This window comes from Oncorhynchus keta, chromosome 2 (genome assembly GCF_023373465.1).
Source record: "Oncorhynchus keta strain PuntledgeMale-10-30-2019 chromosome 2, Oket_V2, whole genome shotgun sequence".
NCBI lineage: Eukaryota > Metazoa > Chordata > Actinopteri > Salmoniformes > Salmonidae > Oncorhynchus > Oncorhynchus keta.
Genome location: NC_068422.1, coordinates 4,072,978 through 4,092,319, shown reverse-complemented (window position 1 = coordinate 4,092,319; position 19,342 = coordinate 4,072,978). Strand labels below are relative to the sequence as shown.

The 19,342-nt window shown below is 40.1% G+C and overlaps 1 protein-coding gene and 1 long non-coding RNA gene across 3 annotated transcripts; one reads left to right on the top strand and one right to left on the bottom strand.

Annotated features, from left to right (window-relative positions):
* Positions 1-6,994: 6,994 nt before the first annotated feature.
* On the bottom strand, positions 6,995-10,209 carry LOC118396729 (homeobox protein SIX2-like). Of its 2 annotated transcripts, none has more exons than XM_035791119.2 (2): positions 9,135-10,209; positions 6,995-7,526 (listed from the first exon to the last, which is right to left on the bottom strand). In XM_035791119.2, the coding sequence occupies exons 1-2, from the start codon at positions 9,698-9,700 to the stop codon at positions 7,223-7,225; spliced, it is 870 nt and encodes a 289-aa protein (XP_035647012.1). In that variant the 5' UTR covers positions 9,701-10,209; the 3' UTR covers positions 6,995-7,222. The 2 variants fall into 2 exon arrangements, with proteins under 2 accessions (XP_035647012.1, XP_035647020.1); XM_035791127.2 differs by having other exon boundaries at positions 9,141-10,208.
* Positions 10,210-10,915: 706 nt separating this feature from the next.
* LOC127909438 (uncharacterized) lies at positions 10,916-13,598 on the top strand. The gene is made up of 3 exons (XR_008071107.1): positions 10,916-11,025; positions 11,567-11,643; positions 13,446-13,598. It is a non-coding gene; the product is annotated as an uncharacterized LOC127909438 (long non-coding RNA).
* Positions 13,599-19,342: the final 5,744 nt, after the last annotated feature.

Here is a 19,342-nt window from a genome sequence, read left to right as displayed (position 1 = left end):
GTACAATTATGTTCACTCCGGGGCCTGAAACTCCCCATAATTCAATTCGTGATGATTGTACATCCACTAAGAAGAGTCTCCGACAACGTAAAAACAACATCAATGGAGAAGTCACATGATTTTGACTGGCTCAGAAAAAGTAGTCTCATCTCCTCTGGGCACCTTCCACTCTATATATGATAGTACAGAGATTGAAATTCTGCCCCCCACCACCCACTCTTAGTAGGCATAGGTGTGTCTGTCATGGCCAATACAGCACAGCTTGGACCACTTCTCCTCTAATCAGCATCCAGGATCCAAAACACCCAGTTTTCTGAAGCATAATAACTATTTGGTCTATGCCATGTAGAAATAGGAATCATATGATATGTTGAACATTCTGGACTATGCTGTCTATCATAGACTACAGTGATATTTTCTATTTGATTTAAAATGTGAGTTGTGATATCAAAAGAACCTACCATTATTACCCCTCCTTCCTCTGTCCAGCTCCATTATTACCCCATTATTACCCCTCCATCATCTGTCCAGCTCCATTATTACCTCTCCTTCCTCTGTCCAGCTCCATTATTACCCCATTATTACCCCTCCATCATCTGTCCAGCCCCATTATTACCCCTCCATCCTCTGTCCAGCTCCATTATTACCCCATTATTACCCCTCCATCCTCTGTCCAGCCCCATTATTACCCCTCCTTCCTCTGTCCAGCTCCATTATTACCCCATTATTACCCCTCCATCCTCTGTCCAGCCCCATTATTACCCCTCCATCCTCTGTCCAGCTCAATTATTACCCCATTATTACCCCTCCATCCTCTGTCCAGTCCCATTATTACCCCTCCTTCCTCTGTCCAGCTCCATTATTACCCCATTATTACCCCTCCATCCTCTGTCCAGCCCCATTATTACCCCTCCATCTGTTGTCCAGCCCCATTATTATCAAAAACTGCAAAGCTCAAAGGAATGTTTTTCTAGAAATCAAATAGGGCAAGCCAACTAAATGTGTTGCCCTTCCACATCTCTCAAGACAACTGGAGCACATGGCCAACCACTGTTAAATAGCAGCTGGGCCAGTACAGGTGAAACACCTTCCCACTAACAAGGTGGCAACTAGCACAGGTGTAACACATCCTGACTAATGAGGTGACACATATCTGTGCACCCTACAAAGTGCTATAGGTGCTAAAGTCCAACCTCAAAACATAAATGTAAAAATCTAAGTCTGTAACACCTCCTAGCTGCTGAGTTAAAATGTAAAACATTTTTATGTTGTCAGTTGATAAATGACATCAAAACACCAGTTAAATCAGTATTGTGTTCTAGGCTACTTATTTCATCTTCACATTGTGTTCGGAATGAATGCACTGTAAATGCATAAAGAATGGTCTAGGTAATCCTTGGGTGGACTGATTTAATAATGGTATGGTGTCATGTGACGCCTCTGGAAAAAATATCGCTGCTGAACTTCATGGAATCAATATGGCCGGCTATCTGGTCCTTCTGTGGCTCAGTTGGTAGAGCATGGCGCTTGTAACGCCAGGGTAGTGGGTTCGATTCCCGGGACCACCCATACATAGAATGTATGCACACATGACTGTAAGTCGCTTTGGATAAAAGCGTCAGCTAAATGGCATATATTATATATTATTATCTGAATTGCTAAATGTACAATTTATATGAGATGGAGTAGTTTTTTATACAACCAAACACCACAGGATATGTATACAGGTCACAAAATATACAGTCAGTATACAGTCAGCTCGACTTCCACTCCACTTGTGACAGGGTTCCGTTTGTGTCTCGATAAATCTAAGGAGGAGTAGGCCTGTGACAGGCAGCAGCGAAGTACTGTGACTGTATCCGTGCGGTATAGTGGGAGTGTAGTGCATTACTTCTAAGCCTCTGGTTATAGCCTACTCCCCTGCCTATTCGGCGCTCTTCGTTGACCGTAACACAACACCGTCCGTTTCCCCACCGTTTTATCTCGTTTTCGGGGATGCACCTGATATACGTTCTGGGCCAAGAAGCGTTGTAATCAATGTGTCCATCAATATGCTACACATCCCATTGAACCTCACTCCATGGAACGGTTCTCAACTGTGCACAAACCACTCCATCACACTACTCTAATGGAAAGTTGTTAACGGATATGGATGATTAGTAGGCTATGACAATTACAACTATAATGTATAATTAATATTATAAACCGGAGAGTTTGGGTCTTGGATGCTGATTAGCTTTCGGCTGAAAGCCGTGGTATATCGGACAATATACCAGGGGTATGATGCAAACTACTTGTTTACTGTTATAATTATGTTAGTAACTAGTTTATAATAGCAATGAGGCACCTCGGGGGTTTGTAGTATATGGCCAATATACCACGGCACTCTGCTTCACATTGTGCATAAGAACAGCCCTCAGTAGTGTAATATTGGTCATATACCACAACCTTAGGCCTTATTGCCTAATTATTTATTGAGGGCAGTAACAATAATGGGCAAATAATTCTACTAATATTTCTAATTATTATTTTTATTTGGGCGTATTTTAGTCCGTGTGAAAGGACAATTGTATGTGTCCTGGAAGTTTTGGGGCATTAGAATCTTCTTCAGTTGTATTGAATATAATGTTGTACTACTTCCTTGTCAACAGAAGTCCTATCTATGCGACTTTATAGACCAAAAATATAGGAACAACGAGTGAAACAAAACCAAACGGTTGTAATTACATCGGTGTGCCTTGTGCTATTCAGCTGACTCCGATGACTGCTGAGTAGGCTGTCAGCATGCATAAACATGAGTGAGTTTAGTATCAAAACACTGTATACGTTTTAGAGGTGTAGGTAGGCTTAGCTATAGGTCATGTAACATCCTCAAAGTCATCTGTATCACAGAATAAAATGAACGGCAGCACCTTTAAATAACTTCCGTCAAGGTTTCAGTGACGATGGTAAAAATGTTCTAAATTAGTTTACATGTAATATATTGCTTTTGATCCGTTAATATATGCATATTATGGAATGTGGCTTTATTGACAGTCTACCATCGATTAGATCAGGTCCAGCAGCTGATCATTTATACGGTTATTGATTACTGTCAAGGGTACGGTCATATTGATCACAAATAGTATTACCTTTCATCCACAATAACGTTTAGTCTACTGCCGAAACGAACCATCTATGAACCAATTACCAGAGCCTTATACAGGCCTAGAAATAAATGTGTCTAACCCATATCCTTTTTTAACTTGTAATTATGGGTATTATGTCAACATGTCCGCAAAGGTTTTAATTTAACATGTTGCTTGGTTAGGAGACTAGCCCAATCATAAAACAATAGCCTACATTCGTGGAATTGTATAATTAAAAATATATTTTAGAAAACAACAGCATTGAATATACAATTTGGTCCTTAGTTTGTTCTTCATAATTTTCTCAAATCTAAATTTAACAGGAAACCATTATCAGATTAAATAACAAAAAATGTAAACCCATGACAAAAATTACAGCCCAAAATCTTGTCAAGCAACACAATGAATAAATAACATTATGAGACGAATTATATTGTCTAGAATTACATTTCAATTTAATACTATCTTGCATTTAAATACCTATCTGACATATACTATATATAGTAATATTTGACAATTATTTATAGAACAATGCAAATGTAAATCAGTCCTACATATGCGTAATTTGACGCATGGGTATGAACTGAAGACTTATTAGTAGAGAATAATCACATATTCCAATGATTTCTAGTTTAAAAGGTCAGGCGAAATCCTTAGATAAAGTGTAAGGGCCCACACAATATGTTACCTGGTGGATTGTCTAACAACAGGCTACTCCAGTGCTTGGATGAGAGAGGTCTCCATTTGCGTAGTCTCATTGAGAAAAACCGTGCAAAAATATTACATTGCGTAAAGCTTGCATTGGGCTCGGTGAAAGATATGCCCGGAAGTTTTTCACGCACATCTCAAGTTAAAATTCAGCCTTGAACTGAATAGTCAGTATGACTGCTTAGAGGACTTATCGTTATTGGTTTTCTCATTGATTTAGGACTAATTAGTTTATGTATTTGAGGTAAGCTGGACACTTGTTTACATGTCGAAAACATTGCACAAGTCCATTGGTATATTGTTCTAAGAATTAAACAGCATGACTATACTTGTACAATTACAAGTACTGCAAGGATGTTATCTGCACCGAAGCCTAAAGTCAGAAGTAATTGTTACAGTCAGTATAATGCCACTCATATAACCAAAGAGAAAATAGGATATAACCACAGAAATTACACCTGCAAGGTCTTTAGTTCCTTTGTAAAAGTCGATAGTGAAGTGTGAAAGAGAGAGAGCGAAAGGGAGAGAAACTGTGGAATGCAGCGCAAAAATCCACTATTGTTTAGTTTGTTTCCATTGCAGTTTGGAGTAATGTTCCCATAAACTGTCTTTCCAGCATTAAATCAACACATTGCATTGCATTTATAACCACATGTTCTGTTTCGCCCAGCTAATGCCGACAGAGTTTTGTAACATCTTATGCCCAAAAAATGAACAGCCTTTCCGCCCCTCTTTAGGCACACATGCTGCACTCATACCAAGCTAGTTAACATTCGGATTTGAGCTGTTGGAGAAAGCGAGAGAAAGTCAAGAGCAAAACCGTGCACTTCCCCGGAATTAAAATATTTGGTTTGTGAGAAACAAAGTATTTGGTGTTACTCCTACCCAAACACAGACGGCTATTATTGGGCATGGTTGTTTTGAGTATCCATTAAAATGTTTGCTAATTATAAAGAGAGAGGACTGAATACAATAACGTTTTGGTCCATGAGCCAACAAGGTGTGATGCTTACCACTCAAGAAAAACCCTTGGTTATACACACATTTTTACGAATGCCTATATAAATGCACACTTTGAATAGCATCTTGCTTATATCTGAATGCACATGTATTCATACCTTTATTTAACTAGGCAAGTCAGTTAAGAAAAAAAATCTTATTTACAATGACGGTCAAGGAACAAGGTTAACTGCCTTGTTCAGGGGCAGAACGACACAGAACGACAAATGACTATGGGTAGCCTAGTGGTTAGAGCATTGGACCAGTAACCGAAAGGTTGCAAGTTCAAAATCCCCGAGCTGACAAGGTAAAAATCTATTGTTCTGACCCTTTTCAGCTCTGGTGCGGCAGGGTAGCCTAGTGGTTAGAGCATTGATCTAGTAACCGAAAGGTTGCATTTTCAAATCACCGAGCTGACAAGGTACACATCTGTCGTTCTTCCCCTAAACAGGCCCTTATTGAAAATACAAATTTGTTCTTAACTGACTTGCTTAGTTAAATAAAGGTTTTTAAAAAATCGGTTACTGGCCCAACGCTCCAACCACTGCCGTCCGACAGTGTTAAAACAGTTTTTTTTTCATTGAGAATATCTGATTCGAAACACGGAATTGGTTCGATGCATTTCAAATGTATTATCCCGCAAGGTATCCATAGGGCGCATAGAAGGGATCTAATTTGAACAGAGATGAAACTATGTAAGGACAAAAAAATGAAGACCGACAATTCCTGAAAAATGGAATATGTCAATGTTGTTTTTAGACATATTCAACAAGACTTTGAAAGTAGGAGAGATTGGTTTATGGGAGGTGGTGGCTTAAAGTTATTCAAACAAAGTGCCATCTTTCAACACGTTTCTAGTTTTGTGTTTGTCTCTGTGAACACCACACTTTTGTTCTCATTTGCCGGAGGAAAGATTAAGTGTCATCACTTGAACATCAAGCTCCGTTATGGTCTACGTCATTTCGGTCAGCTTTTTTTTGATAATAGTCATGTGTAAAAGTGTAACACGCATGGGCACCGGGGTTCTGAACCTATAAGGCTGCGTTTAGACAGGCAGCCCAATTATGTTTGTTTTTCTCTGACTAATAGGTATTTTAAAAAATCAGATCCATGCTGCATCATATCCGGCCGTGATTGGGAATCCCATAGGGCGGTGCAGAATTGGCCCAGCTTCGCCCTGGATAGGCCGTAATTGTGAATAGGATTTTTTCTTAACTGCCTTGCCTAGTTAAATAAAATATGTGATTGGTTAAAAGACCAATTAGTGTGAAACATATCAGAATTGGGTTGCCTGTGTACCCATAGATCTTAAAACACAAACCCAACAACGCAAGCAAAACGTATAACGTAAAAAATGCTTTTACGTTTTTAAATACTTTCTAAGCTACTTTGACAATGTTTCTGGTCATATTACATTTCGAGAAATGCTATAGACCTAGGTCTTGGCTTATTGCAAGAAAAATAGAAAACAACCAGGTCTCATATTGCGATGCATTTGCATCCGGTTTATATGGTATAGGTATAGCCTGCTTGATATACTAATCATACTCAGATGCATAACACGTCTCTTTTCACGCTAGACATTCTGTTGCCTTTCCGAAATAATTAATCAATGTAAATCAAGGGCTCCTCCTATTCTTGACGCACCTGTTGACATTAAGGTCAACAATAGTTTTAAATGTGAGTTCTAAAGCATTTCACGTCTACGGTGATGTTTTCCATCATACGATATATTTCTTAATGGACAACTGTGATATGCAAAAACACACTAGACAAAAATTAATTGCTATGTTTCAAAGAAAAAGCTGAAATATTTCAATTTAAATAAGTTCTCCTGTTTATTCGTTTTAATTGTAAAGGGTATATAAAACTATAGTGGGATCTATTTGTTTATGTTTTTTTCTTAATCGCAGAGTTTACACGCAGTCTCTCTCCAAATGATTTCAAAATACAAATAATAAAAGATAATAGTCTGTAATCGTTAACATACGGCTCTCATGATAGTAAAACACTTAGCGATGATAACCCAAAATAAAAACAAACTGAATGGGGCTCTCTTGGAAAACCTATGTGTAAACGAAAGGACATGGGGTATACCTGACTTGGAGTTTATGCATCTGTTGATATGTATCCCTTAAAATAATAACGATAATAGAAACAAGAATTAAGACATTTTATTGTTATTGTTTTCAACAGTATGACATGTTATTACATTCCGGTAAAATACCTTTCAGTCCAGCCTGTTCAGCTAAACACCTACCATCTCACCTCTCACCGCGTGTGTCACATTTTTCCGACTCTGTTCTTTCCTTTTGCCTCAAGTGCCTGAAGCTTTTCTCAAACATCCATGTGCACTCAGAAAGGTCTTTCCCAACAGGGTCCCATGTTTAAGAGCCGAGTTCGACCAGGTTAGACGACATAGGGTTCAGTATAGTGTCGTGCAAAGAGTGATGATGGTGCACGGAGTCAAGGCTGGACACGAGGATGGCGCTAGGCCCAGGTGGAGGCGCGAGGCCGTGCATCTGCAGCCCGGAGTTTGAAGCGAGGAGCATTGCCGGGCTCGAGGAAATGTGATCCGGAGTCCCTGAAGGCGTTTTGTCGTCGTCTGAGCTCCCCAAAAGTGTTTTATTTCCATTCATGGAAGAAGTCAATGGGTTGTGGCTGTTGGTGTTGGAGTTTTCGTTGTTTTCCCTGTAGAAAGGAAAGATACTAATATAGTAAAGTATAACGTAGCCTACATCATTCCACATTGTCATGTAGCCATTACAAACATGCATTCGCTTGCAAACGACACATAGGCCTATAGGCTCATCATAATTATCCTGAGCTGTTAGATTAAAAATGTAGTATTAGTACAGTTTTTGATTGACACGTTTCAGGCCTGTAGACTAAAATGAACTGGTAAATGAAAAGTGCAGGTTATGTCGTCGCTGTCATTGGCCTATGCTGTATTTTTATAAGAAGTTGTAGCAGGCTATGTAGCTATTAAAATAACAATGTGTGAAACTCATGAGTCAAAGCCTATTTGAAACTAGGATCAGTGTTCGATTTTATTGCATCATCTAGTCTCATTATACGGATCTTGTTTGTATTAAAAACTGGACTATGTAATATTTAATAGACACATATGGGCAACTATATGCACTTGTCACAAGCGCGTTAAGTCCGCATGGCACTTATTTTGAATGCAATGGAGACACACACACACACACACACACACACACACACACACACACACACACACACACACACACACACACACACACACACACACACACACACACACACACACACACATACATACATACACACACTAGGTAATTCATTTTATATTTATAGCTAAACTGTTATTATTGAATTATCTAATTAGACTCTGAATTGCATTTAGCCGTTTCTAAACATATTTGATCAAACAACACGTACCCTATAATGAGGTCGAATAAATAGACACATTTGTCATTACCGTATTCCATCAAGTCAACGTTAGGAAAAAAATGTTGAGCCATTTGAATGATATCTAAACTGGTCTATACGGTTAGTTTGGGCTTATATGGGTATGAAGGCATACGGTCAAACCTCAACTGTGTATACACAGGCTGGCAGGCGTTAATGACAGACCTAATTATTGCTAAAAGTGTATTAGGCATACATTCACAGTCACAGCGCAATGACTCATGGTTTTAAAGTGGAAAGGCATGATTTACGCAGTGGTTTCAGCTTGAATTAGTCACCAGCGGGTGAAAGAAGACACCCTCTGAGTGAACACCTGACTAAAGGCATTAAAGGTCCTCTTTACAGTAGGCCTATAATTTCGAAACTTTGAAATGTACAAACAGCTCAGTAAGCAATAGCAAAATAACTACCACCTACTAGCAGAATATCAACATATTGACATTCAAGGAACATTTTTTGTTGTTGTGCGAAATAGTTAAACCAGGCCTAAATGTTCAAGTACTCAGGTTTATATCTTTAAGGATGATTCCTTAGGGTTTCTTTAAAATTCATCCAGTGTTCATATTTCTAAGCATGCGTCAATTAGTCATATGGATAGGTTAAATGGTCCAATAATAGCATGCTATTAGTTTGCTTGTGTTTATCAAAGTTATACATATTATTAATGATCGCTTATAATAAAATATTATATCATTTAGAATAACCTGATATGAATAGAGAAGATAGTATGTATGAGTCGGTTTCTACTAACAGATAATCCAGGGTAAAGTCAGCTTCCAGACTTTTACGCACACATAAACATTGAAACAAATGTACCAATAAGACAAAGAGTAAACAGCTACTTACTCGTACCTTTCCTTAGCTTCTGCCGCGCGGTCTCTTTGCCGTCTGTTTTTGAACCAGTTACTGACTTGTGTGGTTGTCAACCCTGTGCCCTCGGCGAGCTCCCTCTTCTCCCGCGGGGAAGGGTAGGGGTTATGCGTGTACCATTCTCTGAGTACGTTCCTGCTCTTCTCTTTGAAACAGTAACTTGTCTCCTCGCCGTCCCAGATAGACCGAGGCAGGGGGAACTTTCTGCGGACGCGGTACTTTCCCACAGCCCCGAGAGGGCGGCCTCGAAGCTTCTCCGCCTCGACGTAGTGTGCTTTGAGCCAAAGCTGTTGCAGCTTCGGGTGATTGTGAGGGGAAAATTGGTGGCTCTCGAGGATTTTATAAAGCTCTCTGAAATTGCCTCTGTGAAAGGCGACCACAGCTTTAGCTTTGAGAACACTTTCATTTTTGTGGAGGTGCTCACACGCGGGTAAAGACCACAAAAATCGCCCGAGCCGTTCGATGTTTCCACCCTGTTGGAGGACCTCGCAGACGCACGCAACTTGCTCTTGCGTAAAGCCAAAAGTTGGAAGCATAGACATGGTTGCTAGTTAATAAACGCGTATATTTTGCTCTACTTCCACGTCCTCTGTTATGACTAAGACATTAATGCAAGTAGCCTACACTGTAAGTCCACGAACAACCATGAAGTTCTCCAAAAGTAGGCTGTATCAAAATATAAAATCCAATCGACATGTAAAAACTAAAGTCCCGTTCATGAATGGCAATACAAAATGCATAGCATTCCCATCAAGTATACTGAGAGAACGTGTTTACTCCTTCCACAGTCGTTGTCCACCTTTTCTATTTCGTTTCAACATAACCTATTCCTGAAGACCAGGCTCGCTCACTAGTTTTAATAATATTATTCTAAGATGGAAAGAAAAGCGATTATGTGAACTGTGATTGGTTGGTTATCTGACCCGTGGATGGCGAGGAAAATACAATAGTTTTAGTCAAATGATTTTGTCATGGTTACGCTGTCATCCAAAGTAACCAGATATGCTTTGAGATGGCTCCGTGGTCCCACTGACTGATAGTCCCCTTCTATCCAAGCTCGCCTACCAATAGAAATATTGCTCAGATTTTTCCTGTAAATATTTTTTCTCTCCCAATTTTTGACAGACATTCGAGGCAGCCAAAGAGTGCGAAGCTGTGGAGCAGTGATCCCTTTTTTCTGGGGAGGATGGCGCCAAAGCGCGTAGCAAATGTATACACAGTCTCCACTATTCCTGCTCTTTAATGATGTGCCATCTAATGTTTACATTGTAATACGGAATTTTATGTAGGCCTACACCACGCATCTGGCACATCATGGTATAGATATCATACTTAAACTATAGGCTCGGCGTAAATAAACATTACTGGGGGAACAACACAAATTGTTACCTGAAATATGTGGTATAATTTGACCTGTTTCGACACGGTGACAAAAGTCTATAGATATAGTATTTCCCCAAGTTAAAAAACGTGGGCAAACTGGGGCCACTGTTGACGTGTTCCAGGGAAAAAACGGTCATAGAAAAGTTCCAGGATTTGAAGACAGTTCCCTCGCCTTCCAATCGTGGTTTAACCCCTGTTAGATCATGTGCCCATTGACAACATCTGGTGTAATTAACTATGCATTATTTAATACACATGAGGATATGACAAAATACCAAGGCAGGCAGGCATCCTGTGGGCACACCACCAGGAACTGTACACTGTGGAATACTGTAGCATTAGGGCAAAGCACAAGGTGTCTGAATAATAAAACAAACGGTTGAGAGAGGTGTTTTCTGCAAAGACTGGTCTGGGAGAGAGGGGAGGGGACAGCTCGCGTTCTCTAAGGCTTTCTGATGGGAACGAAAGGTTGAGCTTGATGCCGGTAAGACAAATTAACCTGTTGTTTGGAGATTGTATTTAAGAAATATATGTTAATAGTTCATAAATATAGATCTTCTATCTCCCGATAAAAATAATTGTTCTGAGTGAGAGTGCCTAGGCTACCTGTTGTGAATATGTTATTATCTATTGCCTGGTGGAGTGGAGAATTGACCAGCTGATAGATTTCTATTGCATCACAGGGGGACCTCTTCATTAAGTCAATTTACGCTCACCAGTATCATATCACACTAGGCCAGGTCTCTTTCCATCCACAGATATTAACAGCGTCTGAATGATGTGCTTTCTGTAAAATAGAGCGCAAAAAATCTGTTTCAGCTTTCATCCGAAGAGCTTTGTAATTTTGCTGCTAATTTAAGAGCACCTCAGACCACAAGAAAGCTCAGCAAAATTATATTTTGTGTGAAATTATAGAATCACTAACGCTTGTAGTAAAAAAACGAAAGGGTTGTAAAAATAGCAAGACATGAACACGTGTTCTGCTCTGTGTTGTTTTGCCTTCAATGAAAATGTGCCTCTTTCAGGCGAGGGTGTAGCCAACCCAAGAGTCTCCACAAATCTGAAGCCAAAGTGTAGGCTCCTCTTCTAGTCAACACTCAAGGTTAGTACATTTGAATATAGAAATATTGCCATTATTGTCAACCATGAATATAGGGCCATTTTCATCGGTTATATTATTTTAAGATTTAAAGATATATTGCCCAATTTGTAAGTCGCTCTGGATAAGAGCGTCTGCTAAATGACTTAAATGAAATGAAATGAAATGAAATTGCCATTCGGCCAGTACTTTGAATTAGGCAAAGCACACATTGCAAATTTGAAAGACAAAATGATTAGGCTATACTGGCTCAAAAAGCTCAACAATATTTATGGTAATATTTAGGCTATAGTCCTATGCCTCTATTTCTCTTTAAAATTGTAGTTTAGTTTTACTCTAGCTTAATTCAGACCACTGCGCTCTAAATTTGACCCAGTAAACGAAGCCACTTAATAGCAAGAAAACAAGTCTTTAGTGAAAGGACCGTGGGATGTCTCATATGCACTTGTAGGTTAAAATTCATCCATACTGTAGTCATAAATTACATCATCCATTTGAACATGCTTCTCAGTATTTTATATCTTATGAAATTTCGCCGAATGAAAACACACACTAACTAATTTCCCTTTTATCATCAATATGAATAATCCTGAAAGAAAACCCTTATCCGTTTCCATGTTATGTTTTCACTCGCGGAAGGAACAGACTTTAATAAATTCGCCTGGAGCGAAGTTTGCAAAGTGGTATTTAGGCATTAGCTTGACTGATGCTAATCATCAGGGGACAAGGCTGCTGAAATGGTAATTCTTAGAGGTATACACATTCCCAATGTAATGATATTAGACTGAGCATTAGTTATATACACCTCTACTCAGAGGTGTATATAACTAATGCTCAGTCTAATATCATTAGTTTGTTCGTCTTCATCCACTTACAAGATGTATTATCACATAGGGAAATGTAATAATAATGCTAATGCAAATAATACTACTACCACTACTACTTATAATAATAATATTAATAATAATAGTAGGCTACATCTATGCGTAATTAAACAAATATGTGTGGTATTCAATTTAAATATAAGGCCACACGATGCAATTATGTTTAATACATGTTTAATAACATACACAAAATAACCCGTGCATAATAGGCTATAATTTCCCATTGAGTATAACTTCAATCAATTACACGAAATAGTGCTTCAAGTCAAATCTATAGGAGATGTTGAAGAAACGTGTCCATGGTACAAAAGCAACGAGCACACCAGCCACTACCGGCATAAAGCTCCCAGATCGTTTATGATAACGTTTTGGGATGAGCGGGAGCAACGAGCACACCAGCCACTACCGGCATAAAGCTCCCAGGTCGTTTATGATAACGTTTTGGGATGAGCGGGAGCAACGAGCACACCAGCCACTACCGGCATAAAGCTCCCAGATCGTTTATGATAACTTTTCGGGATGAGCGGGACAACCGTCGTCCCCACTATTTTCCACACCCTTTTTGTTAAATGCTTATGAATAGGATATTTGTATATTGAGAAAATGTACGAACCTGGCTATAGGCCACATAAACGTTAGGGCTATACCGATCTAGAATAAAATAATATTTCATTAAATTAATTTTAAATTCTGTTCTGAGATGGGCCTTTATGTATGTCTATGTGAAAAAATAGTTTAAGCTATTAGGAACTGCCATGAAAAGAAAACGCTAAGAGCCAACCTGGCGTACACATAAATCAGGCTTACAATTAGAGAATAGGCCTATATTGTTCCAACTCCTTGTCAATAGCAATGCAATGCCCTATACAGGTGTAGTGCTCCTTGCGGTTAAATGTGCGCCTATTCGTTTATTCCTTGCAGGCGGAAAGTGCCTGCTGGGACACTGCGCAGTCACAAGTGCTGATCAAAGCCTCTGCTGCAGGTCGAAGGAACCTGACAGTGACAGGCCGAATCAAGGTACCGGTCACGCCTTGACAATGTTTGTAAACCTCTTGTTTCCACGGATCAGTTTGATCAGAGCTTTGCTGGACCCGCGTGGCTGGTCTGAGCGGTGATTATTACAATGCTGATGAACGGGGATCGCGTTACTTCTAATAGTCGCCCCCTATTTTCACAACCTCCCATCGCTAACCCAAAAGCTCTTTGCCACGACCTCCACTAATTGGACTGATTATTGCAATATGTTTTTGGGGAGCGCAGGGTGGATGCGGGACGTGGCTTTTCCGCTGGCTACCCCGAGACAGGCCCGAAGTGGGTCGATGAGCTACATTCGTTCAGACATGTCATGTTGAGCAGACAGAGAGAACGAATTAAATCCAGGCGATTGGTGTCTCTACTGTTTAAGGACATAATAATGAGGGGCTAGGCAATAATTCAATGTTTATATCTATCTTGTTACCCAATAGGCCTACACAGGAAGGATTATTGGAAGGACTGATGAGATATTGTCTTAATGTACAGACAGAATAGGCGTTGGCTAAAAAGGTTCACGCAGTGGATGATAGGCTATCACTAACACAGATCAAGCTGGTTTTCAGAGCTGATTTCAAATGAGACCTATACTAAGGAATACGCAATGTTATCCTGTTCTCATTAAGAAACATATCGAACTATTGACACTATGAGAATATATGTAGCGCAAGGTTCTCTCTGATTTACAGAATTACGCATGCACTTTCTCTTGGGCATTGGGCATAAATCTGCGTCCAAGGCATGTATGAGCGAACGCTGGAAGCAACAAGTGTCTTTCTTCAGTCTCTCCACCGGGGCTAGAGTGTGGGCCCTGCGCCGCTACTTAGACTAATTAATTCAATCAATCATTTGTTTGGATTCCTGCTTATTTTCAGTGCTTGCTCGGTTACTTCACCAGTACACTGAGTATATTATGCATTTCCCCCTCACATGCTTAGCACGCACTTTGAAGTGGAGTGCTACTCCAGCTCTCCTGATACTTCACGCTTGGCAACATTTACTGTCCCAGGAGACCCAGGCTGCGCGTGACATGTCATTGACCTCTTTCTTGTCAGGGCGATATGCGACGTGTGCAGTTTTGGAAACAAATTTAGCCCCCTTAATTCTTGTGACATACAAGGACAAAATATAGTTTATGTTATGGATAATGAAATGTCTAATGATGTTTTAGCCTATACCAGAGCCTCTGAAAGTGTGATATTATTATTATTTGTATTATGTTAGGTCAGCGTCTGCTTAAATTGCATATAAAAAAATCAATTTTCACAAACAACCCCAGTCTGAACCGCGTGCGTGACTGTTATGCCAGGAAGATCGCCTTTGAAGAGAGGAGAGCACCCGCGGTCTGCATTTTTCCCTGCTGACCGGCCTACCTTTCCAAAAACAACAATGCGTTAAAAGTTGTTTGACAATTAAACAAACTATTGTCCACATTGATTCTCAAAAGGGCTAGGCTAGTCTATAAAGGTAATACTAACAATAAGTACAAATTAGGGTAAACATATAAACAATTAAAAAATAACCCTTTAGGGTAGGCCCAATGTAACTTGCTATAGGAACAAAGGGTCAGCTATCAATGAATTACACACATATCTGATTATAAAGATCATGAAGAGGAAGATGAAAAACATCCATTATTATTGTTATTTAGATTGATTGTTATGCAAAATTACGAATTCATTAGACAGTCCCTAGCAGTAGTACATTCAAATTGTATCCTATTCAAATTGTGTTTTTTTTTCCTGCAGGTAGGACTATTGCTAATCACGTTCTGATGACACTGTAGAAGGCTCGACTGAGCCAGCATGGCCCATAGAGGGCACATAAACCCTAATGATAACATGCGCCAACACTGTAAACAATTTCTCAGGTGCCAATGCATCGAGTTCAAAGGCAGATCAGCGAACGACATTGACCAAAAAAAATAAAAAAAATTGACATTTAATTTTGGTCATTTCTTGTGGCAATACACATTGTGATTTCAATGTCATCTTATTTTGTCTATTGACCTCTCACCCCCTTCATGAAATACTGGCATACTTGTTATTTTAGATGTGAGACTAATACTATATAAGGTATAGATTATGATCCCTGACATACATGTTAAATTCCTTGACATATTGGGAAATATACAAATGTTTATATTTCCACCTTCCAAGAAAATAAACCAAACAAATGTACAGTTTTTAGACTGAAAATGTCTGCTCCAGACTGCTCCCACTTCAGACTGCTCCCACTTCAGACTGCTCCCACTTCAGACTGCTCCCACTTCAGACTGCTCCCACTTCAGACTGCTCTCACCCAGACTGCTCCCACTTCAGACTGCTCCCACTTCAGACTGCTCTCACTCAGACTGCTCCCACTTCAGACTGCTCCCACTCAGACTGCTCCCACTTCAGACTGCTCCCACTTCAGACTGCTCTCACTCAGACTGCTCCCACTTCAGACTGCTCCCAATCAGACTGCTCCCACTTCAGACTGCTCCCACTTCAGACTGCTCCCACTTCAGACTGCTCCCACTTCAGACTGCTCCCTCTTCAGACTGCTCTCACTTCAGACTGCTCCCACTTCAGACTGCTCCCACTCAGACTGCTCCCACTCAGACTGCTCCCACTTCAGACTGCTCCCACTTCAGACTGCTCTCACTCAGACTGCTCCCACTTCAGACTGCTCCCACTCAGACTGCTCCCACTTCAGACTGCTCTCACTCAGACTGCTCCCACTTCAGACTGCTCCCACTTCAGACTGCTCCCACTTCAGACTGCTCCCACTTCAGACTGCTCTCACTCTGACTGCTCCCACTTCAGACTGCTCCCACATCAGACTGCTCCAACTCACACTGCTCTCATTCAAACTGCTCTCACTCAGACTGCTCCTACTTCAGACTGCTCTCACTCAGACTGCTCCCACTTCAGACTGCTCTCACTCAGACTGCTCCCACTTCAGACTGCTCCCACTTCAGACTGCTCCCACTCAGACTGCTCCCACTTCAGACTGCTCCCACTTCAGACTGCTCCAACTCACACTGCTCTCATTCAGACTGCTCCCACTCAGACTGCTCCTACTTCAGACTGCTCTCACTCAGACTGCTCCTACTTCAGACTGCTCTCACTCGGACTGCTCCTGCTCCATATATTCTAGTCAGCATTATCAGCCAACTTTTCTTACAAAGCTGTACATTTATTTTTTCAGAGTTTCGCCAAAGACTGACTCAATTATTATTTGAGTTATTCTAGCATTATTTTTGAATGATCATTAACAGGAGACACTGTTTGCTACTTATTTTCGTGCATATTGCAACAATCAACACACATGTATCCATTGTTCTCCTGAGTTGGCTTTATTGTTCAATGAGCACTAGACTATACTGAACAAAAATATAAATGCAACATGCATCAATTTCAAAGATTTTACTGAGGTGCAGTTCATACAAGGAAATCACTCAATTTAAATGAATTCATTTGGCTCTAATCTATGGATTTCACATAACTGGGCAGGGGTGCAGCCATGGGTGGGCCTGGGAGGGCATAGGCCCACCCACTTGGGAGCCAGTTCCACCCACTGGGGAGCCAGGCCCAGCCCATCATAATGAGTTTTTCTCACAAAAGCACATTATAAAATAAATAAATACTCACCAGCATATACTCCTTTGCAGTATCTCAGTATCTCAACTTGCACATTCATCTTCTGCACATCCTACCATTCCAGTGTTTAATTGCTATACTGTAATTACTTTGCCACCATGGCCTATTTATTGCCTTTACCTCTCTTATCCTACCTCATTTGCACATGCTGTATATAGACTTTTTCTACTGTATTATTGACTGTATGTTTGTTAATTCTACGTGTAACTCTGTGTTGTTGTATGTGTCAAACTGCTTTGCTTTATCTTGGCCAGGTCACAGTTGTAAATGAGAATTTGTTCTCAACTAGCCTACCTGGTTAAATATGCCCGGAAAGATTTTATTAACATTGATCCACAGTAATTAGCTATGTGCCTAATGCTGCATTTGTATCCATTCCTGTCCTTGCAATTTTACTGTGATTTGGGGTTTCACTTGAAACTAGGAGTTCACGGGGTGTCACAAGCCATATGGCCAATAAATACTTCCATGATACAGTCAGTAAGCCTACACTGGCGCTGCACCATATACGTACACACTGCAGGACATACTCTACATGTTTTTGTCATGCAGACCATTAACCAACTGAACTTTACTCATAATCATGCAATGCTTTACTGTACTTTGAAGGACTGTTTATGTGTTTGTGTCCAGCATTAAATCATTTTCTCCATCTTCCAGTACAGTGAGTTCATGAGTTCAAGACAACAGCAGTTCTTTCCTAGTTTTCTCCATGTATAGCAGAATAGCATATATTAGAACAACTAATAGATTATAACTTTAGAGTTTCTTACACCAATCCATCTATGGCGGATCCCTCCGTCTGACTAATGTGTGTTTTTAGCATCCAAAACAAATCTCTTTGTCTTTTTTTTTCATAATCATAATGAGTTCCTTCTCAAACTCTCCGATTGTCCATCAAGCATGTCAGTATTTACAGTGGAGTGCCTTTAATAATGTAATATGAAACCACATGTTGTAGAAATTAGGCAAAACATGTGTGCATTGTAAATGTACGTATGCACACTTTTTTTATATGGAGGAGTTGAATTTTATGATTGCTTTTTAATTCTGCCAGTCTGGCAAATTAAACGCCTGCAAAATTCAGGAAGTTAATAATTACAATCAATTTGAGTGTGCAACCACAGCCATACACCATTTGAGAGTATTGAGGACTTACATTAGGCATTTTTCCTATTCTGTTGCATTACAACTGGTAATTTAAATGTATTTTTATTTGGATTTCATGTAATGGACATGCACAAACAGTCCAAACTGGTGAAGTGACATTTAAAAATTAAATTGTTTAAAAAAATTCAAAAGAATTCAATCGAAAAAGTGGTGTGTGCATATGTTTTCACCCCCTTTGCTGTGAAGCCCCTAAATAACATCTGGTGCAACCAATTACCTTCAGAAGTCACATTATTAGTTAAATAAAGTCCACTTGTTGTCCAATCTAAGTGTCACATGATCTGTCACATGATCTCAGTATATATACACCTGTTCTGAAAGACTCCAGAGTCTGCAACACCACTAAGCAAGGGGCACCACCAAAGAATATAGCACCACAACAAACCTGCCAAGAGAGAGCCACCCACAAAACTCACAACCCAGGCATGGAGGTTGTTAATCAGAGAGGTAACAAAGAGACCAAAGATAACCCTGAAGTAGATGCAAAGCTCCACAGCAGAGATTGGAATATCTGTCTGTAGGACCACAGAGCTGGGTTTTACGGAAGAGAGGCCAGAAAAAAAGGCATTGCTTAAAGAACAAAAATAAGCAAACACGTTTGGTGTTCACCAAAAGGCATGTGAGAGACTCCCCAAACATATGGAAGAAGGCACTCTGGTCAGATGAGACTAAAATTGAGCTTTTTTGCCTTCAAGGAAAATGCTATGTCTGGCGCAAACAAAACACCTATTATCACCCCCAGAACAACATCCCCACAGTGAAGCACGGTGGGGGCAGCATCATGCTGTGGGGATGTTTTTCATCACAGGGACTGAGAAACTGGTCAGAATTGAAGGAATGACGGATGGTGCTAAGTACAGGGAAATTCTTTAGGGAAACCTGTTTCAGTCTTCCAGAGATTTGAGACTGGGATGGAGGTTCACCTTCAAGCAGGACAATGACCCTCAACATACTGCTAAAGCAACACTCAAG